Source organism: Prionailurus viverrinus, chromosome B1 (assembly GCF_022837055.1).
Source record: "Prionailurus viverrinus isolate Anna chromosome B1, UM_Priviv_1.0, whole genome shotgun sequence".
In the NCBI taxonomy this organism is placed as follows: Eukaryota; Metazoa; Chordata; class Mammalia; order Carnivora; family Felidae; genus Prionailurus; species Prionailurus viverrinus.
Window position 1 is genome coordinate 140,010,457 of NC_062564.1, and position 27,084 is coordinate 140,037,540.

Sequence of the window (27,084 nt, forward strand, 5' to 3'; positions counted from 1 at the left end):
TGACCAACAGTTCCCCTTTACTCCTCACCACCACCCCAGCCCCTGGTAACCACTATTCTAGTCTCTGTTTCTGTGCATTCACTTTTTTAGATTCCACCTATAAGTGATCTCATGCAGTATTTGTTATCTGATATATTTCACTTATATAACACACTCAGTGTCTATCCACGTTGCCACGAATGTCAGGATGTCTCTCTTTCTCATGACTCAATTCCACTGTGTATACATCCCACACCTTCTTTATCCATTCATGTGTTCATGGACTCTTACGCTGTTTCCCTATCTTGGCTATTATGAATAATTCTGCAGTGAACATAGGAGTGCAGATAACTCTTTGTTATCCTGTTTTCATTTCCTATGGACATATACTCAGAAGTGGGATTGCTGGATCATAGGGCAGTTCTGTTTAGTTTTTAATTTTTTGAGGAAACTTCTACTGTTTTCCATTACTTCTTCATTCCTGAAATACTTCTCTCTCTTGAATTCCATGATATGACAGTGCTTTGCTTTTCCTCCTATACCATTGTGCCTCCCTTCTCAGTTCAGTTTGTTGGGTTCTATCTGTCTTCCAAACATCTAAAATTTGGGATTCTCACATTCTGCCTCTTCCCTAGTTACTAACATTCCTTCCCAGAGATTTAAGCCCTACATTTCTTTTGAATTACTTTCAAATTTGTTATCTCCGGACTTTCCAACTCAAGACATATCTCATAGATAACTCAAACTTAACATATTTGTAAAATTAGTGACAATAAAAAACGTGTCTATTGCATGTACTATATTCTAGCCACTGTTATAAGTTCTTTAAATCCACAAACTCTAATAATCCTCAAGTAACCTTCTTGGGTAGGTATAATTATTAGCCCCGATTTATAAACAAGGTCATATGATAAGTTAAAGGGTTTGAGTGATTTCCCTAAGATCATAAAGAGAAGCAAAGGGTTTTTTTTGAATTAATTTATTTATTTTGAAAGAGAGAGAGAGTGTGCACACAAGTGGTGGGGGGGGGGGGGGTGGGCAGAAAAAGAGGGAGAGAGAGAGAGAATCCCAAGCAGGCTCCACACTGTCAGCACAGAGCCTGACACGGGGCTCGAACCCACAAACCATGAGATCATGATGTGAGCAGAACTCAGACACTTAGCCGACTGAGCCACCCAGGCACCCCAGGAGCAACAAAAGTTTTAGCCCAGTTCGGTTCCAGAGATCTTGCTCTTTAACTACTAGACACTGTATGATCTCTTTGCCTAAAATCAGATTTTCCTTTCTCTTCTCGTGAGAAGTTATGAAGCACGCTCATCTTTCATAAATAAGCCTAAATTTTACCTATCAAGGGAAGATGCTGCCCTTGATCATCTTGTCTACAGCAGCTCCTACCTGATGATGCTCAGTCTTAGCCCCCCACCCCCCATTCACTTCCTTGAAATCATTTATTAAAAGTTGTAAGTCATGCAATTTACTCATCACTTTTGTCAGATACCATGGACTGTTCTGCTCAATACTCTGACCACTTTCTGGTGTGCCTTCCAAAACGCAGAGGTGAGAGAGCTATAACGTACTTTTCTAAGGTTACCTCACAAGTGGGTTTTCATGTGATTTATTTTTCACCAATCAGAAGCTCTCATGGGAGCATTTGATTTGGAACTAAGTTATGTGGGGGAGACACAGAACATGAGGAACAATTTTGCTCAAACAGATCATGGCAGAAAAAGCACAATTCTAGAGAAGTCAGGTGTGGCAGAAGATTCCAGACAGTGCGGCTCCTGATTGTTGCATGAGCAGCATGCTCCTGGAGCTGTCAGCAGTGGTGGAAGCTTCCTGATTGTGGTGCAGTCTGTAACTTTGCCAGCTCAGACACTGCAGTGTGGCTTACTCAATGTGGGTGTGCAAATTCAATCCAGAGGCTGTTTCCTCGGTCCTCCAAGTGATTCTGTGAGCTATTTATAGCCGTATTAAATCTCTGCGTGTTTACAGCAGCTTCCGTAGATTCTGTTGTCCGCAACTCAGAACGCTGATTAACACACCTAATAACTCTTGGGGTCTCTGTTATCTACCAGAATATAAGCACTCCAAGAGAAGTTATACTTTTGCTGTCTCTTGCTGAGGTCTCGACGCCAGGAACAGCTTAACTTGTGGTAGGTGTTAATATATAATCACCGGATTTCATGGCAAATTTTTAGAAAGACATAGCTTCCCTTCCAATGATAGAAACTGCTTTAATATACGTTCTAAAGAACTTTCTGCCAGCCTCCTTTGCTCTTTCTCTATGTGTATTATATTTCATTTCAGCCTGGTCCTAGAATATGACATATATAGCGATTTGAGAGAGCTGAATATCAGTTACTCGCTGTTCCTAAATTTGTCATGTTTCTGTTCATATTTAGAATACCCCTTTAGAATACCTCCACTTTTCTATTGGGCAGACTCCTACTCATTTTTCAGGGACAAACTGAATTATTTTCTTGCAGCAGCCTTTCTTGCGCTTCCCCAAATATTTAATTAATTGCACCTTAATCTGTGTTCCTATAATACTTTGTAGATTTTTTATAGCATATCTAGAAAAATAGGTGACATTTTATTATTCTCAGTCACTGTGTTATAAATACTAGGTGAAATAAATGTATGGGTAAAGATCCTGAAAAAGACATAATGCTTGTGAAGATGTGCTATGAACTCACAAATGTAAGTTATTATCTTTAGTATTACATGCAGAAGCAGAGAAAAATTATTGCTCAATTTTATTTATTTCTCTTCCCAGGTACATAGACTTCCAATTTATTGCATTTATCTTTTTTTTTTTTTTTTTTTTGCGGACTTATTTGCCTTACACGTGACCTGACTTTTGAACAGACTATCCAAGAAGCCCCAGGAGGCCATGTATTAACTGCATGGCTGACTTGAGGAGTAGATGAATAGCAATATTCAATCAGGGTAGTTCCTCAGGAAATTGAGGAAAAATTCATTTGGAACTAGTTTATTCCTGCACACAAACATTACAGGGGCACCTGGGTGGCTCAGTGGGTTGAGTATCTGACTCTTGGTTTCAGCTCAGGTCATGATCCCAGGGTCACGGGATCAAGTCATGCATCAAGCTCCTCACTGAGAGTGAAGCCTGCTTAATACTCCCCCCCACCCCGTCTCTCTCACCCTCTGTGCCTCTCTCCTACCTGTGCACACACTCTCTCTCAAGTTAAAAAAAAATTATGATACTATCCTCAACCAAACATAACTACATCATTTTTACTTCCTTTTTTTCTTTTAAATGAATTATACCCACTTTGAAAATCATACTGTATTCCAAGTACCAGAAAATAATTACTCTGGTCATTTGGAGAGTTTTTTCATAGTAGTTAATATATTAGGTGACTCATATTCAAACAACATAAATGTTTATTACTTCCAATATTTTCACTTTCTTTAGAGACTTCGTTAGCATATGTTAGAGAGCAGGTAATATTTTGTATTTTGAATATTTTATTTGAAATATTTAGCATCTGTAATATTAATACCACATCTCCCCACTGATTTCTATTTTATCTTTGTTAACAAACCAACATTTACATCAAAAATAAAATTAAAAAATGAAAGAAGTAATATTTACAGTATTAAACATAAGCCAGATGTGGAAGCATGCTTTTCCAGATTAAACATTTACTGTGTTGGCAGGAAAAGGCTTTCTTCCTCATTCATCCAAGTAAGTTTTGTTTGAATGGATTCTAGTCTCTTATTCCTTTACCCTTTTCACCATCTTTCTGTTGCTTTGTTTACCTAATAGTGGTTTTTCCTTACCACATTGCCTTCCATAGTTCTGCACAGCTGCTTCCCAGATGAGCTAAATAACTCATTTTCATCTTTAGAAGAGTTTAAACTACGGGCTAATCCTAGATGGCTTGTACAGAAATAGTGACTGAAATCTCTTTGTGACAGTTCTCATTAATACCTTTTTTTTTAAAAGAGAGCATTCAAGGATATTGACTATAGAAAGACACCAAGAATAATAATCTGGTTCTATATCCTTCAAGTCATAGGTATTCCTTGAAAACTAGTGAGGATGAACCTAAATTTATGAAGAACATAAAGTATGCATTTGGAAAATAAAGCAAACAAACCTTTCCAGCAAAATGAGAAAGTTTCTAATTTTGTCCTTATCTATTACAGGTAGATTAACCAACTTCTATGGAGTATTTTACCCAAATGCCTTTAAAGTGGCTTTAATCAACATGAGTTGAAGAACCAAGGCAAAAATTCTTGCTTGATGGACTCTCTTTATGTATTCACACATGAAATGAAAAGATTCAAGATTTTTCAAGTTAGGTACCTCCATATAAACGTCAAGCTTTTCTTTTTTCCTTCTTTCCTTCCTCCCTCTTCCTCCCTTTCTTTTGTCTTTCTTTTCCTTCCTCCCTCCTATCTCCCTTCCTTCCCCCCCACCCCGCCACTTTCTCTCTTATTTCCTTTTCCCTTTCCTATCATTTTGTTTCCTTTCTCTTCCACGTTCATTTTTCTGCACTTTCTTGATAGTGTGTCATAGTCAAAGGACTTAGGCACCCAGCACACCCTATGATTTAAACAGGAAACTCACAAAGGTTTGGCATTGCAGACTTCAGTCAGATGGAAAATAATGGACAGAGATTATGGGAGTTAATAAGAAGGGACTTTGGCATTCCCAACGAACTGCCTTTTCGTGTTGGGCTTGTTTTTTTCCTTTCTTTATTAGAAGGTGGGAAAGGGAAACAAGAGGTTGAATTCTGGGTTAGGACTAAATAAGCTACACTGCTTAAGAAAGTGCCATAATTCCATTTCATTACATTTTGGCACAGGTGCGTGCATGCGTTACCGGGCTGTAAGGTTGGTCATGAATAGAATTACACAGCTGAAGGGTTTATTTCCTATTCTTTCTTTAAAAAATTGTTATGCAAAAAGTAAAAATCAACCATAAATAGTGGTAGGAAATAAACATGCTTGAGAGTTAAAAGAAGAGCAGTGTTGGCAGAGGGGTTTTAAATCCATGTAACCAAATTATTTTTTTAACGTTTTATTTATTTTTGAGAAAGACAGACAGAGTGTGAGCACGGGAGGGGCAGAGAGACAGGGAGACACAGAATCCAAAGCAGGCTCCAGGCTCTGAGCTGTCAGCACAGAGCCGGACGTGGGGCTCGAATTCACGAACCGTGAGATCATGACCTGAGCTGAAGTCGAATGCTCAACAGAGCCACCCAAGCGCCCCAAGTCCATGTTACCAAATTAGCTTTCCTTCTGCTGTGCCTTTACAGATGTATGGGTGATTGAATATTAATGACTCAGAATATTAATGTCTTAATAAGCCTTTACTATTTGTGTGTGTGTGTGTGTATGTGTGCGTGTGTGTAAGAGTTTAAATGAATACATTATACTGCTGTTTCTACAGCTAAATAACATCTAATTTTGCTAACGTGGGAAAATCGGGCAAAGAATTATGTTAATCGCTCCTGAATTCAAATGCTCAGGAGAACTGCAGTTAGGTTTGACTACTTCAGGTGAACAAGGTTAGGACTGGGTGTGAAATCTTCAAATGTTCCTGGATTTTCCTATAGAGATAATCAAAGATCAAGCATAATTGACTCAGGGTTTCTGTTTCATTCTTTTCAAATTAGTCGATGGATACAAATTGAGAGATCATCAAATTGAACTGAATTATTTAGTTCTTTAAAATGACTCATTTTTACTCCTAAAAGTAGGGGTAGGGGAATTGCAAAATAATATACGGATTGTTCTTTTCACAAGAGAATCCTTAACATCAATTTGATTTTTCAAAATGTCCTGGTTTTGAAATTTATGTGACATTTTGTAATATTAAAAAGGAAATCCTATATTGTTTGAAGAAGCTGGTTTACCATTGTGCCATTCAATTTCTTAAAATTGGAGACGAATTTAATAATGAATTTTATAAGTAGTTTGGCAGTTGAAGTTTTAAAGTTCAAGCATAAGCTTCGTGTCTCATTGCCCAATGCGTTCCTTTTACATAACAAACTGGAACCAGGAAATTCAATAAAATAAAGAAAATCATTTCTATACTAACGCCAGCAGGAAATTCAGAGACTCTGTACATATCACACATGATACTCTTGGATACTTAGGAAAACAATAAAAGCAAGCTTATACTCAAATTTTAATTACTCTCTAACTTTCACTTCATGCTGTGAGACCGAATTTGATTTGGAAAACACCTATGAAAGGATTACCATGTTATCTGACAGTTTCAAATCTAGTAAAAACTCTGTCCTACCACTAAAGCAAATTCTGTGAGTCAATGGCAAATAACCAGACTTAACATACAATATAATAAAATCATATAATACTCTTTGTTTTTTAAATTTTTTTTTTCAACGTTCATTTATTTTTGGGACAGAGAGAGACAGAGCATGAACGGGGGAGGGGCAGAGAGAGAGGGAGACACAGAATCGGAAACAGGCTCCAGGCTCCGAGCCATCAGCCCAGAGCCTGACGCGGGGCTCGAACTCCCGGACCGCGAGATCGTGACCTGGCTGAAGTCGGACGCTTAACCGACTGCGCCACCCAGGCGCCCCATATAATACTCTTTTGACAGAATTGCTATAGTATTAACAACCAGTTCAGTTTCAAAATTACTGTGCCAGATACCCAGGGTTATTAAAAAGTAAATATCAACTCCAAGTACAAGGAATATACAACTTTTCTCTCGTATTGGAATTGTCTTTCACAATGCTGTTTAAGTAAATATTGTAAGTGAAAACTTCATTCCTGAAAGTTTTTAAAATTGGGTTAAAGATTTCCTTAGTAAAAATCACTCGTTTCATTACACTTGTTGGTGTAATGAAGTTTTAGTAAGTCCCTGCCATGTGCCAGGCCTTAGATAGGCATGAGAGGTACAACTGTAATATAAACAGGAACATATTGCCCCACATTTCCACAGAAGAAGGCTTCTGTAGGAGGGGTAACTGATTTGAGGTGTGGCAATCTGACTTCCTTTGAGCCAAATATTCCCAGGGGTAAGGGTTGCTACACTGAAAAGTCAGCACAGAGCTACTTGGAACTTGTTTTCTTTTGTGCAATGCCTTCAGATGGCGGCCTGTTAATGAGATAGGGCTGCTGGGAGTGGGGCCCAGAAATCTGGTTTTAACAAGCACTTCAGGTGATTCAGGGGTGTGGTGAAGTGTGACGACCACAGCTCAGAGCAACTTGGTCAGGACACTCAGTGCTTGAAATTATTGGACCGCCACTGACAGATCTGATACTTTCGGCTCCAGCAGCCTCTATTTTTCCCTACTTCTCTCTCTGCTCTCTCATTTATGCAGACAGCACGATGTGTAAACATTTAATGCACATCACACCATTCCACTGCTAAAAATTCTCCAGTGAGTTGCTTCCTATTTTACTTGGAATAAAAATGAAGTCCTGGGGCACCTGGGTGGCTCAGTCAGTTAAGTGCTTGACTCTTGATTTCAGTTCAGGTCATGCTCTCCGGTTTGTGAGTACAAGACCTGTGTTGCCTTCTGCACTGACAGTGTGGAGCCTGCTCAGGATTCTCTCTCTCTCCCTTTCTCTCTGCCCCTTCCTCTCTCTCTCTCTCTCTCTCTCTCTCTCTCTGTCTCTCTTTCTCTCAAAATAAATAAATAAACTTAAAATAAAATGAAATCCTTACAATCTGTAAGGCTCTATGTGATTGGGATTCTGTTACCTCCTTGACCTTGTTACCTAAACTGTTTCCCATGGCCACTCCACTGCAGCCACGCTGCGTGGCCTCCCTGATGTTTCCCACACAGACAGATTCAGGGTCTTATGTCCTCCACCTACAAAATCCTTCTGCCTGGTCTCTCCGTGGCTCACTTTTTCAGGTCTCTGTGCAAATGCCAGCTTAACAGTGCAGTAAGGCCTTCTATGGCCACCTTAATTTAAAATGGCAACCAGAAATCTCCTTCCCTGTTTTCTTTTCTTTTCTTATTTATTTATTTATTTTTTTTTTTAAATTTTTTTTTCCTGTTTTATTTTCCTCCACAGCACTTATCTTGCTCTGACATTTCATATCGATGTTGAATTTGCTAAACTACTTAACATAAATCTATAGAATATATATGTATTTGTATGCATACGTATAGATGAAGAGATATATTTGTCATTGGTTTATTTTCTGTCTCCTACTACTGACAATAAGCTCCATGAGAAAATGTTTACTTTTTTTCTGGCAATTGTTGTAACCTCAGCCCTAGAACTTGGTAGGTGTTCAGTAACCATCTGTTGAATAACTCCCCATGGGGATTATTGTGTTAGTTACTTGCCAGTTATAGCTATGAGAAGAGAGGAGGTACAGATATTTGGCACCCAGAACCTCCAGCATCATGGTTGTTCCTGTGTTGAAGAGCTTACAGTAAATGTGCCAAAATCAAGTTGTATCTGATACAAAGGAAAAGAGGTGGACACAGTGATATGGAATCATATTGGTGAAATCAGTCCAGAGAATTGAAGAGTTTGGAAAAGAAGGTCACACTTGAATTGTGTCTTCAAGAAAGGGTTTGCTCAGGGGGACCTGGGTGGCTCAGTTGGTTAAGCATCTGACTTCAGTTCAGGTCATGATCTCACAGCTCGTGACTTTGAGCCCCACCTTGGGCTCTGTGCTGACAGCTCAGAGCCTGGAGCCTGCTTTGGATTCTGTGTCTCCCTCTCTCTCTGCCCCTCCCCTGCTCACACTCTGTCTTTCTATGTCCCTCAAAAATAAATAAACATTAAAAAATTTAAAAAACACACACACACAAGAAGAAAAGGGGTTTGCTCAGTGGAGAATGTGGGTACAGGTACTTCTGGTAGAGGGTCATGTAAGAGCATGATGTATCTAGAAAATGGTGAGTAGTAGTTCTTTGTAATTAAAGCATGAGGAGAGGTGGGTAGACCCATGAAAACAGACAGGGAAGTTGATGGGAGTTTTTAATTTAACTTTGGAAGGTTTTGATTGTCTTGAATCTTAAAAGAGGTTTAAGTAGAATTCTATCTTACTGAATGCTAATCTCTACTCCTGAAGTTCGAGATGATTCTTCTAAAGTGAAGAGTAGAATTTCTGGGGAAAGTGGAAAACAGGGTGGGAAGAGAGCCATAAATCTCTCTGTTAAGTTCAATTTCAGAATGGCTCCACAATTTCCCCCACAGGAAGTACTGTAGATAGACCCCACTCTCCATTTTCTTCGCATGTTAACTCAGCCACCGACCAGAGACAATGGTATAGTTTGATATGTGATTAAGATAATTATTTCAAGCAAGTGGACTAGTTTTTCTTGTCACTGGTTAAGCTAGTGCTGCTTTTAAAATAAAATGAAGCAAAGCAAAATACAGACACTCAAGTCGTATGTACAGATAGATAAATATACAGCATGCTGGACTCTTAAAAGAATCTGGACTACGGATTAAGAGACCTAGGACCTAATAACCTTTCTATTACATCCACTCTTTTGTGCTTAAGCAAGCCATGAATCTTCTTCTCATTTGTGAGATTTACACTCAAGCATCCTTACCTTTCTAGATTTCCAACCATCAGTATATTTCTAGTGTTCTACAAGCTTTAAGTGTTGGGATTTTGAACAGAATCTACCTGGAATGTATTGACTCATATGTATTCTAAAATTAGAAACTGATCTTTCCTACTACTCCAGAGAGCAAGGTGTATTCCCTGAGGCATCACGTTACCTTACTTTTTAATTTTGTGATGGTCACAGTTATGGCATCTGAATGAATGTGATCCTGGTGAGTCCCTACTTATTTTATTAACTCAGTGAGATGGCTGTCATATAGATGGAACAGCAAAGGTACAGGAGGGTGGAGACATCTCTTTGATGTCCTCAAGTTTCTTTTTGTTACATACAACAGAATTAATTTTTCAATAGAAATAATGGGTTTGACATTTTGTGGAATGGCCCAGTTTCTCTAGGAAAATGGTTCTGAGTTTCAAGCAATAAGCAAGTGTAATTTTGGTGCACATTGGAAGTTGTCTGTGATTCCTGATAACACTACACTAAAACTTTAACTCCATTTGATGAATTCTGTTATAACAAATACCATCTTTTCTCCTAATTTAGAAAATTAAATGAAAAAATTCCGGATACGAAGGTTAATTTGCTAATAACCTTTCTTTTAAAAATGTAGATTTTAAACAGGAAATAGACAAACAAATAAGTTTGTACAAACACATAAATGTTAGTTCATATTAGGTTAGCTACTATAAAAATTTTGCCAACAAAGGAAAATAAATATTTTCAGAGGAGATATTTAACAATTCTTCTTTAGCTTGGGGTCAAACTGAGCATTACTAATAATGGGACAAGTTGACATTAGGTATCTCATGATATGATGCAGTATATAGTTACTCACCACTGAAACTCCTTGGTGAAAAAATATTTACACTTAATACAATCACTCTTTTAGACTTATCTTCCAGTTTCAAGAAAATACAGAGACAAGAGAAACAAGTTAAAAGATACCACAAGGAAAGAATCAGGCAAATACATAATGTGGGACAATGTAAAAAGCAACTGGCTTTATCTCATTAAAAAGTCAATGTCATGACCAAGGGAAAAAAAAATCTTGTTGGGATGTGCAGGGGAAGTGGCTTAGATTAAAAGGCAGTCAAGAGCCATAAGCAATGCAATTTTTGTACACTGATTGGATGATGCATCACAAAACCACTTATAAAACACATTTTGAAACAATTAAGACAATTTGAATTTGAGCTGATGATAATAGGAAATAATTACTAATTTTCTCATGTATGATAACGGTGATGTTGTGTAGGAGGATATTCTTATTCTTAGGAGATTCACGGTGAAATATTTAGGGGTGAAATCTGCAAGCTATTTTAAAATGGTATATACACACAGTAACATACTAAAGAGAGTAGAAGCAAATTTGGAAAAATGTTAACAACTGTTTAGTCTAGGTGGTGAGTATATTGGTATTTATTGTACTGTTGTTTGAACATTTCCAAAGTTAAGATAATTTTTATAATAAACGGGAAGTGTTGCATGACAATTTAAATGTATTTAGTGCCACTGGACAGTGCACTTAAAAATAGTTAAAATGGTAAATTTTATGTTACATATGTTTTACCAAAATTTTTAAATGTTGGAAAATATCTTGCATAAAGAATAATCCTGTCCTAATCACAGTATTCTTGACAATAAACTAGAGGTTGTCTCAGATCTGTAATTATTCACTTAAGGTTTAACCAGAGCATAATTTTTTGGGAAGCACATTCCAGACAATTAAAGAGACTATCAAATGATAGCTCTGATAGTTTGATTTTTTTTTTTTTTAACAATGAACCAAACAGGGTCTGGATAAAATTCTACAATAGAACAATGCAGGCAGATATTTCAGTGGGTGTTTGGTAGGAACAGTTAGTTCTAGTATATTTGGGTTTTATATAGACAGGCAGGAGGAGGTCCATCTGAATCTAACTTTGGGGACCTCTCTTCTTCATCCTTGAGGTTTCCATGAGAGATAGGACTTAATGTTTAGCTTGGGATAAAGAGAAACTGAAATGAGTTAAGTACTGGAAAATTAAATTTATTTGTATAAGAATTCCAAGTAAATATTACAAAAATTATGTGAACCACAGTTCAGAGGATATGAATAGATTCTAAAAGTATCCTGGGACATAACTGAGGTTCAACAAGTCAGGGCCAATTTTTCCCTAAAGACTTTTAGGCTGAAGCCACAATTAAAGGCCACTTTTAGTTCTGTCCAGAGCTCTTCCACACACAAAGCTGTGGGACGCTGTAATTCTTACTCATAGTGACTGAAAATAAAAGCCTGGTTAAGTACAAAGGGCTGTTTTCTGCCAAGCTCAATGAAAGGAGGAAGTGGCAAGGGTGGGTACAGGATGGCTGAAATTCCCCAGTCTTAACTGTGGATAGCGGGATTGCTTCAAGTTCTCCAAAACAATCCCAAATTAGGTCTTGTCAAGTCAGATACACATCTGCAAAAGAAATATACAACCTGACAATGACTGGGATATGGAGATGAGACCAAAGGGGAAAATGATATCTTTTCATGACAGAGTCCTAAAGTAGAATCATGTACTGATTTAAAAAAAAAAAAATCATGGCATTTGGGGTTCCACAGATCTCTGTTTGGTGCTGGATTTCTAGTTGTGAAAGCAAATGTATCTGTGTGGAACTTTGGGTTAAGCCAATTAACACCTCTACGATGCACATTGTTTGAGGTTAGAAGATGGGAAAAAAAAAAAAAATCCCTAAGCCATAAGGCTGCAGTGAAGAGTAAGTGAAATAATGCATATAAATTATTTGTATATTTTTATGAGTTCCCTGTACACAGTAAGTGCTCAGTTAACTTTTATCAGCATCATAATTATCTCTGACTTTGAGTACAGCCTCGTACAGTGGCATGGAGAAACCTGAGTGGGTCTAAGGGCTGGAATTCAACTCGTCCAGAGTGGTAGAGCAACACAGGGCATGACTGGACTGACGGCAAATATGACTCCTAAAATCTGAGAAGTTAATTTAGGCCAGGAGTCAGAAACTCAAATGCCTGCAAGAATCCAGGTGGTACTAGAAATAGGTAACTTAAGGGGGATAGTGCAGATGCCAGTTTGTGTGAGTGGTCAAGTCCACGACTTTGTTAACCTGGTGAGAACATACCCCATCTCAGGAGGCAGCGGCTATTGAATTCTAGATCATGTTGAAATGAGAGAATACGGGCTCAGTGTGGGAAGACCTTAATTAGTTTTTAAGAGAATCTGAATCCAATATACTTTATGTGACCTTTCCTGTTTCTAAAACACTGAAACAATTATTTAAATATATTGTATAGGCCAAACAAAACATGTCTGCAGCCAGACACTAACTGGATCTTTGGTCTATGGCTTCTTATATCACGCCTATCTAAGATTAATATTGGTCCTAAAATCGGGATGGGATTAAACCTCTGGGTTGGGGACAAGTAGACAGACATACACATACCCACATACAGAGAAAGAGGTGGGGGTGGGGAGAGAAAGAGAGAGAGAATTGAACCAAAACAAGAGCCACATATGTCACTGTAAATTTTCTAGCAGTCACACTAAGGAAAAGTAAAAAAAAAAAAAAAAAAAAAAAAAAAAAGGAAATAATTTTAGTAATATATCTCATTTAACCCAACATATCATTTTAGCATGCAATTAATGCATATCTATTATTCACACAGTTAATATTTTTATAAAATATCTTCAAAATCAGGTATGCATTTTACACCTGGCATATTTTATTTCAGAGTTAGTTACATTTAAAGAGCTCAACAGCCACAGCACAGGTCTCAAATATGCTTCTCAAACTTTAATATGCATATTGAAATTTGGGGGATCATGTTAAAGGCTAATTGTGATTCACTGGTTAGCGTAGAGCCTCAAATGCTTTATTGTTGATGCTACTGGTCCATGGACTACACTTTGGACATCAAGGAGCTAGAGGGTTGTGGAAAGTCTCCTTCAGTCGGAATTCTTTTTCACTTAAAGTATTCCCTCTCTTTCAAATTCAGTAAATATCTCTTAAAGAGACTAAATTGATATTCTACTAGTTAATCACCATATTTAGATGTGGAACAACATTAATAACTTTAAAAATAGGCAATATTTTACATACCTCTTGCAGAAGAACTGAGTCATTTACTCCTTTTTCTTTTAAACATGAGAACCTGCTAATCTATTACCAGATGGTTTCATGAGAACACACTTAGGCACACGGTAAGCACAACTTTAAATTCTAACTTCAGAAGTTTGGCATGTTAAATATTTTAATAAAACAGACAATGGGATTTCAAGGGAAATTTGATAAATAATATCTCAAAGCTTGAGTATTTAGGGGCATTCCTCAGTCAAGGGTATGAATATTTCATAGACTCTCCAAAGAGAAACACGAAGAAAACTTTTTCATTTCCTCCTGACCATTCAACTTGAGAAATCGGTAGTGCTCTCTAGGCAGACCTTAGATCTTTGTGGACATGATGTGGATACATAAATATGGAAACATAAGCAGCTAAATGTGGAACAGAATAGAAATCAAGGATTCTACATAGCGCAGTTATGCTCAGAATACAAAAGCTTTTAAAGCCAAAATAGTGTTCTGGAGGTGAGCAGTGAATTACAGTTGCTAAGAACTTGCTCTCACTCACCATTGTTTCTCTCGTGAACTTTACCAAGCGGTTTACCTATGCTCTCCTCTCTCAGATGGTAAGAATACTGTGTGTTGAACAACTAAGTTATTCACATATGCTGACAGGAAGGTATTGAATCTTAAACACGTGGTCAGAATGGACTGACAAAACATCAAGTTCCCAGGGCCCTTTCTTCTGCTGCATTTCATAATAGCCTCAGCTGTGATATTTATATTTTCCACAACACAGGATTCCAATCATAGAACTAATGTCTCTTCCTACACCGAATAAAATAGCATGTCAAAACGTAAGTAAATATAAAGAGACTTTTATGAAATCTTCAATTTTAAAGTCTTTGTTTTAGTTCTGAATTGAACTAAGTATGGAACTACATATACCAAATATACCCCACCTCCACCCCGGTAACAACTGTTTAGTCATTTTTTTTGGCATGAAATCTGTTGAGTGAAACATCTAAAGTTTGATTGTGATAGATGGCTTAAGTTAAGTTCATGTGGTAAAAATTATTCAGTGGGATCATTAGAATAGAGATAACTTTTCTAAAAGGTCAGAAATTATCTAGCACTGATGAGGAAAAAAATGATAAAACTCACTAATATGTTAAAAGAAATTTTAAAAGGCATAAATAAGTTAAGTAGATAAATGGAAGATTTAATATCATAAAGATGCCAATTAATTGTACATTGGTGACAACTCAAAAGCAATTCCAATCAAAATTACAACTTTTTTGTGTGTGAACTTCACAAACCAATTCTAGAATTTTTATGTTAGAGTAAGGGACAAGCGTAACCTAGATGCTTCTGAAGAAGAAAAACCTACCTTTCTTCATGCCAAGAATTATTCCTAAAATATACTAAATGAGCAAGATCCTATTATTTCAAGGAAAGACCAATAAAACTAAAGAGTGAGCCCAGAAACAAGCTAACATGTATAGAACCCAATTTATGCCACAAATGGTGTAGCAGATGTGAGAGAGATGATAGTGGACATTTCAATAAACGTTCTAGGACAAACTATGAGTCATACAGGAAAACAACAATAAAAAGTAGACCCTTGCCCAATAGCCATATATAATATTAAATCTGTCTGGGTTAAAGATGTAAAAAAAATAAAAGCAAAACCATACTCTATAGGACAATATCATTGTGTCTTCCATAAGGACAAGGATGGTTAAACAAAACACAAGAAAGTGCAAACTTCAGATGAAAAGAAATATATTAATGAAATATATTAATCTGACTATCAAAACCTCTGACTTCTGGCCATCAAAAGTTAATGTAAAGGAAGTGAAAAGAGAGTTGCACATGGGAGGGTGGGATTTTTCAATACATACAAGAGACAAAGGATTAATCAATGTCCAAAAGATAAAAAGAATTCACAATCTATAAGAAAAAGAGGAATAAATAACTAATAGAAAAGATGAGGAAAAGTCTTAATAGATAATTCACAGAAAGGAAATTTGAACAACCAATAAAAGATACCTAGCCTGATCAGTAATTACAGAAATGAAAGTTAAAAACCACAATGAGAGATCTTTTATAATTCACTACAGGGGGAGGAAAAATGTGTGTTAACGATACAGCACTTCTGGTGGGTACAGATTAGTATAACCACTTTGAAAACAATTTAGCATTCTCTGTGTACTCTTTTGTGTTTTTGATTTTGCATTTTTTTTCATAAGTGTAGGAAAATAATCAAATATTTATTTTGTTTTTCTGCATGAACTGAATTCTATTTTAGGATAACCAAATAAGTGATGAGGAAAAATTATTCTCTGTGGAAGAATTCTAGCTAAAAATGAGGAACAAATGACAGTAGTAGAGAATTACCATTATACAATCCTTGGTAAAAATATTTAGATACATTTCATTATTATATGCTAAAACCATTTGGGTGAAATGATGGGGAACTTTATTGTGCAGTGATCAGACTGATACCACCTGAACTCATTCATCAAGCTCACAGAGGTTCACATATTAAAAATTTTTACCTAAAAAAAAAAAATTGAGCCTGGATTTCATCAAGCTGGCTGACAGGAAATAGAGGGATAGAGGTGGGATGTAAAACAACAGCGTAGAGTGATCAGTCACATTTAGAATACGAGACATTTCTTAGGATAGATGATGTGGTTTCTCCAACAAATCAACAGCATAAAAAATAAAAAGAAGGAGGGGATTGTTACAGAGGAAAAGAATTGCAGAAGATAGAATAAGAAAACACAAAATTATTTGGATTTCGATGTGGTTAAACCAACTGTGAAAAAATAACTTTAAGACAATCAATGAAATATGAGTAAGAACTAACTGTGTATTAGATGATATTAAAGAATTATTAGTTAGTATGACAACATCTTGATGTTTTCTGTTAAAATGTTATCAGATAAACATATTCATACTGAAATATTAGTATGAACAATTCATATAGGTGAAATTACACATTTTACATTTGCTTTAACATAAACAAAGATGTTTAGGTTATAGAATCTAGTATTTTTGGTAAATTATTAGTTATGGAGTGGTGGTGGAGAGGAAGAGGTCTAGGATAACATCTGGATATGTCTTGGGTTGCAAGGGTAATGCCATTATCCAAGACAGGGGATACAGAAGCAACAGCACACTTCAGAGATTAAAACAAGTTTAATTTTGAAAATAAATTTTAGGTGCTAATGAGATACACAGAAGGTTCTCTGAAGTAAGCAGTAGGATACATGAATATGAAATAAGAAGAGAGATCTGTGTTAGGGTTGTAGCTGTGAACACAACTCAACTCTAGAAAAGTGATCAAATCACCCAGGAGAATGTACATTATAAGAAAAGAAGCCTAAGGATGATCTCTGGTGAATGCCAACATGTACGAAATAAACAAGGGGATAGTTCAATGAGGGATTCTGAAAATAAAAAGGGTATTTGAATAGTGTTGAGAAGAAAGGGTTACTCAGCATAATGATTAATCAACACTAACCAAATAAGGTAGAGAAGTTAGGTAAGAGAAGAACTGAAAATAATCCACAGGGTGTTGAAGTTGGCAGTCATTGGTGCTGTTTGCAGGAGTCATGCCATTTGAATAATGGTGGCAGAGAACTAATTACCGTGGGTTAGCACCTACCTGAGGAGTGAGAAATGGAGACACTTGTTATTTTGAGGAGCTCAGATAAAAACTGAAAGAGGGGGAGTGAAATAGTTGGAGTGCAAGGAAGATTTCCTTATTTGTTTATTTTTTATATTTTTAGTTTATTTTTTATTTATTTTGAGAGAGAGAGAAAGTCAGGGAGGGGCAGAGGGAGAGGAATAGAGAATCCCAAGCAGGCCTTGTGCTGTCAGCACAGAGCCCTGATGCGGAGCTTGATCTCATAACAGTGAGATCATGACCTCAGCCAAAATCAAGAATCAGATGTTCACCCGACTGAGCCACTCAGGTGCCCCAAGATGATTTCCTTTTTTAATATAGAAATGGCTTCAGCATGTTTAGAGGCAAGATAAAGGGGCTAGTTGAGAGAGTCAGTTTGAGAATTTTTAACAACAGGGAGAACAGATGAAGTGTAGCTTCAGTGGAAAGATGGATGGAAAGCATCAAAAACATGTTGAATAAATTAGCTCTAAACAGAACAAGTTGGTATTTTTTTCTCTGGATTCGTAAAAATGTTGTGAGACTAGATATATGTATAAAGGAATATTTCACTTGGTAAGAATAAACTATCAATTCTTCTTCAAGAAAAAATCTATTTCTAAAAGTAGAGGGTGCAGCCACCTAAGGTCAGACGTATTTTGCTTCAGAACTGTCGCCAGAAAAAAAGCCTGAGTCATTCCTAGGGCATATATCCCTTATGGTTCTTGGGGAAGCATAGATCTCACTGTGTTGGGATAATGTGCACAGGTTTGCAGCAAATTGGCCCTCTGAGAACTGGGCGAATGGACAAGACAGCATGGTGGTTGTATGCCAAGAGTCAGGAGAAGTCATATTCTGAATGCAGATGGCAGGCCCAGGGGCCAAAGGCTGCTGGAATGGAATTGTGAGCGAAAATAATCAGAAGGGTACTCTGAGGGGAACACTGACTAGTGAGGAAGTCTATTTTGGTTGACAAAGAGAAAGAATCAGTTGGTAGTCTCTATGTTTAGACTGAACGTAATATGTGAAAAGTGAAGCAAATCATATATTGAGAGGAGTCAGTGTCAACAGTTGGCAACAAAGGCCTTGAGGGTGGGGTGGAGGTTTAGAATATTTCTGGATATTTTTTAGAATATTTCTGGATATCCACACCTCAGTGAAATTTCCTAAAATTTCCCCTAGGAGAATCCAGGAATTTGGCTACAGGTGCATTTAAAAAAAAAAAAAAAAGTCCGTATCAATCTACTTTTGATGTTAGCAGGATAGATACAGCCAAAGCACAAAAAGATTGGAAGAGAGGAGTTAAATGACTTGTAGGTGAGATAAGAAAAGGTGGGTCCATTAAGGTGATGATGAGTTAAGAAGTCTTTAGAAAATAGCAATAGGATGCATAAAAATGGCAGGAATGTCAGAGGAGCAGAGTGTTATTTATTGTAAGTGTCAAATAATCTGGATACAGCGGAGAGTTCAAGTAGAATACTGCTACCACTTTTGAATTCTATGGAAAGTAAGAGAATTAAAAAGTTAGCTTGAGAGCTATTCAGAAGAAGATAGAAGGGCTGATCTGTGAATAAACTGACGGTATAGAGCAGATCATCTGTGATAGGTTGAGGTCTCCAGAGGAAAGGGCAGGGGTCAACAGTAAAAAGAATGTGGGTGGGGAGGAATCCCAGAATAGGCCAGTGATGAGAATAAATGAGGGTGAGCTAGTCAAAGGCTTGTACTTTGGTTGGTGGCCAAAGAAAAGAGGGAGGAGAATGTGTTAGATGGACTGTTCCCGAGGCTCCTAAGCAGACCAAGTCCCCAGTGGGCAAGAGCTTATGAGATTAGCCATTTTTAGGCTCTACTTATCATTTAAAAGGAATGTCACTGAAAATTTACTTACCTCATCTCTGAAAAGTTCTCTTCCTCAGACTGTTAATGCAAAAAGTACATCTATGATCATTCCCCACTTAATTTTTTTTATTTTGTATTCAAACCAAACTTATCATATTCCAAATGCATATGTATATGCATATCAACACAGATATATATATACATATACTTTAGAGACAGAGATAGAGAGAGAGAGAGAGAGAGAGAGAGAGAGAGATACATACACACATATCTATATAGATATATATAGATATCTCTAATCCAGGCACGATGTAGAACATAAAATAAAGATCTTTTACCAGGCCACCGAGGAGCTTGTTCTCTTATTGAAAGTGTGAAGAGTGCATATAATTTACCTCATATCTGTGGGTTTTGGAAGAAGTCTTCTTTTTCCACTAAAATAGACTTCAAAATCTTCAATCTTTAGTCTGTGGGCATAGTCAATGTATCCTGACACTTCCTGCCCATGCGAGTTTTTGTCACGAATAAAGATCACGGTCTGGTAGAACACACAAAAGATGGAGAATAGAAAGAGTAAATGAACAAAAGTTATTTGAATACATTGCATATGATAATGAAAGCTAGAGATCTGGGGCGTTACATGTATCAGACCCTATTCTTAAATGCTTTACGTTTCAGCCTCGCCATGATCCTAGGAAGTAGGTATGATTATTTACTCCCGACAAATGAAGAAATTCACTACAAGTTAACTTCACATTCATATAATGTGCATTTACAATAATTTTATATGACAATATCAGTAAATAATTTATAGAGGTCTTCTAAAGGGCAGACATTAAGTGTTTGTAGTATATTATTTACTTGTCCCCCAATCCTATGGTCTTCTTGATGTCATAATTTTTTTAAGTTTATTTATTTATTTTGAGAGAAAGAATGGAAAAGAGAGAGAGAAAGCATGCACAGGAGTGGGGGAGGGGCAGGGAGAGAGACAGAGAGAACCCCAAGCAGGTTCTGCACTGCCATCGTAGAGCCTGATGTGGGGCTCCAACACAAAACCACCAGATGGTGACCTGAGCTGAAATCAAGAGCTGGATACTTAACCAACTGAACCACCCACAAGCCTCTTGTAATACTATTTTTTAGATGGGAAAACTGAGGAACAGAGAGGTTGAGTACTTCACTCATGTTCTCATAGCTAGAAATGGAAAATTGAGATTAAAACTCTGGCTCATGTGATTGTCTTTCTAATCACTACATCATTTTTCCATATGAATGCTTATATATTTTCTGTTATAGAGATATAAATATCTGGTTCCTTCTCATGACCATGAAAGTCAAAAAATCTCTTTATAAATTAAAGTCACCTTACAAATTAATTCCATAAGTCAAAATAAACAGCAAGTACATATTTCTCATTCATCTTAATTCTTGCACAATATTGTTATTCACCTACTACATGTTAGGTTCCACTATAAGTGCCAAGGACACAAGACAGTAAGTATCCTGGCCTCTCAGAACTTATGTTCTGGTGAGGGGAGACAGATGAGATATGGAAAGGAAAAAGTACTTCTGGAGAGTGATAAATGCCATATAAATAAAGCAAATAAAGAAGCAAATAAAGCAAATAAATAAACAAAGCAAATAAAGAAGATGGTTGACTGGAGAATGAGTTGCTTGTGGTGAAGCTTACTTCAAGTAATCAGAAAAGACCTTGGGGAGGTTAATTTAAACCATGACTTGAAGTCTGAAGGATGAGAAAAAGAGCCATGTAAAGATTTAGAACAGAAGCCTCTCAGGCAAAGGGAATACCTGATGCCAAGGTCCTTAAGTGGGAACAAGCTCACACAAATAAAAGAACTGTAATCTTTTCTCTATCGAGCCAACGGATATTGATCTCAAGTTCTAAGAGAAAAACAAAACAAACAAGTGAGGAAACAAAAAAATACAACTGCAACTGGAAGAGTTCTTGATGTATTTATTTCCAAATTGAATTCAAACTGCAGAATTTTATGGCAAAGTTCTACATTTGGAAGAAACGATAAAGAATCTTCCTTTTCCTCTCCAGCAATCATTAGATGGTTCCTTGTTGTATCTTTGTGTAGTCAATTATAGGAAGTACTAACATGGGTTACCTTAGACAGCAGAACTTCCAGAAAACTAAAAGAATTTTTTCCCAGCCGAACCTGAGGAAACACGTTGCTAACAGTTTCCCAGTTGAAAAGCAGAAGAATAAGCCATGGTTTACTGCTAGTTGCTAGTTTGCTAAATTTCACCTGCCTGCTGTGGTTGTTTGGCATTGAGTGCTAAGGATACTGTGTTAAGAAGGATTCTGAGGCACATTCTTGGCTTAAGGACAGGAAGTATGGTGACGGATTAGTACCATTTCCCATAGATATGGCAGAAAGAGCTAGCATTGTCATTCCTGTGCTCAGACTTACATAGATTCAATCCCTAGTCCTTTTCATTTTCACCATATAACTCCAGTTAAATTTAGATTTCTCCATGCTTTTAGCCACACAGTTTTTAGCTTTTGCAGCACAAATTCTTAAATGGATGGTATCTCAATGAGACTTCCTGGGACTATTACACTATTAAACCCATACCTAACATTGCTATCCCTGCTTAAACAACACTATGTGCTGTAACTATTGATGTTTCCTATGCAGTCCTAAAGGTGCATGGAAGCTTTATGCCATCAAGTCTGCTCCTGGTGTTAGGCAAGTCATACAGGCACACACACACACACACACACACACACACACACACACAGAGAGAGAGAGAGAGAGAGAGAGAGAGAGAGAGAGAGAGAGAGAAATAAAAAGTCCCAAGTAAGTCCTCTACTTTAAAATGGAACTCTATTAACAGGGGGAAAAAAGACTCCTCTGTCTGCCTCTGTCTTTATCCCTGTTTCTCTTTTTAAATGAGATGGGCCAGCCTTATTTTTTCAACAGAATGGCATACCAAATATTGTAACAGACCTTCCTGCTGAAAAATACAAATTCTGGGTAATATCTAAAAAGCAACTTGTAACATGCGTTGATGCACGGGCAAGAAAACGAGGAATACTAGAGTCAAACACTTAGTGAAACCAGACCCCAGGAAGGAAAGCAGAGCCCTAAAGCCATCTTTGGCCTGCAGGCATGTGCCCAACCCCAGGGAATCTCAGCAAGAATTTCATGATTTGGGTGGTTGGAGGTGACCGGAAACAAAATCCAGCCTTTCAGGTAGAGAGACTAATAGGACTTATTGCCTCAACATAGGGCAGAGAAATAAAAGGATGAAAACAATCTTCCATGTGTCCAGAGAAAAGAAGAATCATTCCAGAAGTATACATCCAGAGAAAGTATCTTTCTAGTGAGCAAAATATAGACATTTTCAGACCAAAGAATGAGACTTTTCTTTGATTGACAAAAGACTCTTGCTCAGAGAAATCCTAGAGGATGTCCAGTTGACCCTTGAACAACATGGGTTTGAATGACACAACTCCACTTGTATGTGGATTTTTTTTTCAATAACTACAGTACAGTACTGTAAATGTATTCTTCCTTCCTTATGATTTTCTTAATATTTTCTTTTCTCTAGCTTACTTTATTGTAATAATACAGTATATAATACATACAATATACACAATATGTTAGTTAACTGTGTCATCAGTAGGGTTTCCAATCAACAGTAGGCTATTAGTTAAGTTTTTGAGGAGTTAAAGTTGTATGCAGATATTTGACTGCGTGGTGGGGTTGGCACATTTAACTCCTATGTTGTTCAAGAGTCAACTGTACTTCATGCAAAAGAAAGTGACTCTAACTGAAAGGTCAGAGATAAAGAATAGAATGATAACCAAAGAAAATAGTACATATATGGAAAAAATATAAACAAATACTGACTGTGTAAAAGAATAATAAAAATGTCTTCTGTAATATAAAAAACAATATGTCTAAAATTTTAAAACAAACATATATGTTAAAATGTTGGAATGTCCTTGGATTTTTAAGAATAAAGGCAGTTATATTGATTAATTCTAGAATTTGATAAATATACATGTATAAATCTAGAACCACCATCAACAAATAGAAAATACTGTATATGATCTTTAAATTGTTAAAGGAAGGAAAAAATGAGGAAAAAGTGATCAATCAATGAAACAGAGGGCAAGAAGGTAGATGAAAAATATGGGAGAGGCAGGAAAAATCCACATACAAGTGGAGCTGTGTAATTCAAACCCACGTTGTTCAAGAGTCAACTGGACATCCTCTAGGATTTCTCTGAGCAAGAGTCTTTTGTCAACCAAAGAAAAGTCTCATTCTTTGGTGTGAAAATGTCTATATTTTGCTCAAAATGTAATGATAGTGGTATGGGCTGAATTGTGTCCCCTCAAAATCCACATGTTGAAACCCTATCCCTCAGTACCTCAGAGAATGTATTTGGCCATACGGCCTTTAAAGAAGTTATTAAATTTAAGTGAGCCCATGAGGGTATTCCCTAATCCAATCTAACTTTATAAGAAGAGGATATTTGGACCTATAGACATCAGGGGTTTGTATGCAGGGGAAAGACCATGTGAAGACTTAGTAGGAAAGGGGTACTGGCAAGCCAAGGAGGAAGGCTTCAGAAGAAACCAGCCCTGCTGACATCTTGATCTATCTTTGACTCCTAGCTTCAAGGACTGTGAGAAAATAAATTTCTGTTGTTTAACCACCCAGTATGTGGTATTTTGTTATGGCAGCCCTAGCTAACTTATATATATGGTAATAAATTAAAATAAGTAATGACAATGTAAATGGCTAAATGTTTAAGTTAAAAAACAAAGGTTCTTAGAATGGATAAAAAATATGATATAAAATGTACAGTTGAAAGTTAACTGTTTAAAGAATATGCATACAAAGATGTCCAAAAGAGGGTTGGTATTAGCATATTAGTATGAGACAAATGAGTTTGAAGACAAAAACTGTTCTAGAGATGGAGAGTCACTAGACAATGATAAAGATTCAATGCAGAAAGATAGAACAATTATAACCTTGAACGAACCTTTGAAAACATAGTTTCAAAATATGGAAAGCAAAAATGGATAGAACTACAAAGATAAATACACAAGTCATCAGCATCGTGGTTAATTTATCTCTCACCTTAGGTTTCAGATCAATCCATAAATTCCATAATCATTCTAAAATTAATATAGATTGTAAAGAATTAAAAACACAAGCTTGAGTGCTCGGTTTTTACCTTAGCCAAATACCTAAACATCTCAATGTTTTGCGGATAAAATGACTGATGGTCTAAAATTATATATATATATTTAGCCACGATTTAACTATTTTATATTATTATATAAAACCTTCCCATGTGAGTTAAAGACCATTGTCCATGGGAATCTGAAGTAAATTATTTCAAATCACACTTCTCCAGCCTCGTGAGAGTTAAGTGGATGCTCTGTGATTTTTGTGACTCCTGGGATTTTTCTGGAGCTAGAGATCTTAAGTCAGGCCAAACTGAGTATAAGTGAGGGTTCCTCCAGGTTCACTGTATGTCTTTGAGTGGGTTGTTCAAACTCTTAACACCTCTCTATATTCATAAGGCTTATGCCCCTAAGTTGGTTCCCGCAAAATCTACGGAGCTTCTACCAAACAGAACTAAATACCTCCAAAACAAATAGAGAAACAAACAAACAAAACCAAAATAAACAAAAGACAAAAATCCTGTTTGGACCTAAGCATTTGTTAGCTAAGCCTTCTTTAGCCTCTTCCTTCTTCCTGTTTCTCCTTCAGCTCTATAGAGCAACAAAATAATCTCTTTCGTTTTGCATCGAATTGCTCAGCTCATAAATCAGGTGCTGTCAGAGGCTTACCTTCTGCCCTATGCACTCAATTTGTTAGCAACATGCAAATATTTCTTCTTTTTCAATGGGGGATTTCTAGTGATCATTGTATCTATAATTTCTTTTCTTTTCCATAGAAACAAATCAGTTCACTGATGACTTTCCAAGTATGGCTACGTAGGTGTAAAAGTATATTTTGAAAGACTTTTTAGTAAAATTAAAAAAAACTGCTAAAATAAAACAAATCCTAATGAAGATGCTTCATGAAATCATTTTTAAAAGTTGATTAAAGCCATTGCTGTGTAGTAATTGGTGACAGATTGTCAGGAAATTACAACTTAACATTTAACTACAGAATTACATCATTATAAAAGCACAGTGCAGATAACAGGAAAAAATAATAAAACAGAAGAGGTAAGAGAGAGGTGTAGTATTTGACAGCTGGTTGAAATGTTATTGTCTCACTTATTTTTTATTATATGAATTGTCCAAGAATTAGAATTCAGTTAACTAACACTTTTGACTAATACATTTAATGTATTCATCTATGAAATGTACATTTTCCCCTAAAGTGGACACTAATTACTCCTACTATTAGTACCACTAGGTATCATTTCTTAAGAAGACACTATGCTCTGAGCAAATAGTAAAAGCTTTCTATTCATTATCTTTTTTTAATTCTCTCAAACATGTATAATGGCTAGATAGCATTGTTTTCCTCATTTTGTAAATGTAGGAGTTAAAACATTGAGAAGATTCCCTTCAAAGACCTGCAACCAGAGAATGAGGTACCCACATCATACCCAAGATGCCTTCTCATGAAGTCCATGTTTTTAACCACTCCATGGTGGACACACAGACTGGGATCCAGACATGGCCTTGCCATCTACTTACTTTGTGACACTGATAAAGTCGTTATCCTTTTTTAAGATTCAGTGTCACCTATTACAAAATGAACATAACAGCTGCTTCTCAGAGTCGCTGTGTGAACTAAAACCATTTTTGCTAAGCGATGAACAATGCTTGGCACATGGTAAACATTCTGAATATTGTCTATTGCTTTTTAAAATTTTTATTATTACCATTACTATTGCATTTATACTATGCTAAGAGTTTTATCAGTTCCTTAGGGATAAGGAAATGGAATATTTTTATCAGAATTCCATTGCCTGGGTGTGTATAATTATGTTGCAGGACATGGTTCAATTCATTTGTTACGTTCAGTCATTCTCAGTTAAAGCTTTGGATGTATCTGGAAGTTAAAATTTAAACAATTTTTCCGGATACTATTATATGCAAACAGGATGGACCCAATTGACAATAAAATCCTAATGCTGGCATCCAGAATGGGCAGAATAGGCTGAGAACTTTTTTTGAAGAATTAGCTTAAATCAGCTTGACTGTGATGCCTTTTAGTAGTTGCAAGCTTTCTTATTTGGAGCCTTGTATTGTTTCACTAGGAATTATCAAACGTTATAAATAATTGGGGCACTTGGGTAGCTCAGTCGGGTAAGCATCGGACTCTTGATTTTGGCTCAGGCCATGATCTCACGGTTTGTGAGTTCATGCCCCGCATCAGACTCCGTGCTGACAGTGTCTGCTTGGGATTCTCTCTCTCCCTCTCTCTCTCTGTTCCTCCCCGACTTGTGTTCTCTCTGTGTCTTTCAAAATAAATACATAAGCTTTAAAAAATATATTATAAATATTTTAAGTTTCTCTAATAACACTTCCCTTTAAAAAAATAACAGCTTTATTGAGGTATAGTTTACATAACATAAAATTCACCCTAAAGTTTTAAATGCACAGATCAATGATTTTCAGTAAATTTGAAGGGCCACGCAACACAGTCCAGTTTCTAGAATATTTGCATCACCGCAAAGAGATCCCTTGTGCCCATTTGCAGTCATCTCTGTTCCCACCCCCATCCCCCGGCAACCACTAATCTACTTTCTGCCTCTATAGATTTGCCTTTTCTGTATTTTTCATATAAATGGAATCATACAATATATGGTCTTTTTCATTCTAATATTTTTTTTTATCACAGTTAATTTCCCAAAAGACACATGAAAACTATAAGGGCTCTTTTAAATGATGATGTTATGTTTATAAAAAGGCAAACTTCCAAAATGCTCACTGTCCGTAGATAAAACCGTTCAGTCCTCTTT

The 27,084-nt window shown here is 36.6% G+C and overlaps 1 protein-coding gene across 5 annotated transcripts in view; it reads right to left on the reverse strand.

The window, feature by feature from the left end:
- Nucleotides 1-27,084, reverse strand: part of CFAP299 (cilia and flagella associated protein 299) — a 631,144-nt gene that overhangs the window by 98,260 nt on the left and 505,800 nt on the right. For all 5 annotated transcript variants that reach the window (XM_047857288.1, XM_047857287.1, XM_047857289.1 and 2 more), the window contains one exon: nt 19,503-19,645. In XM_047857288.1, the coding sequence (XP_047713244.1) occupies nt 19,503-19,645 (143 nt within the window). The remainder of the gene's footprint in view (nt 1-19,502; nt 19,646-27,084) is intronic.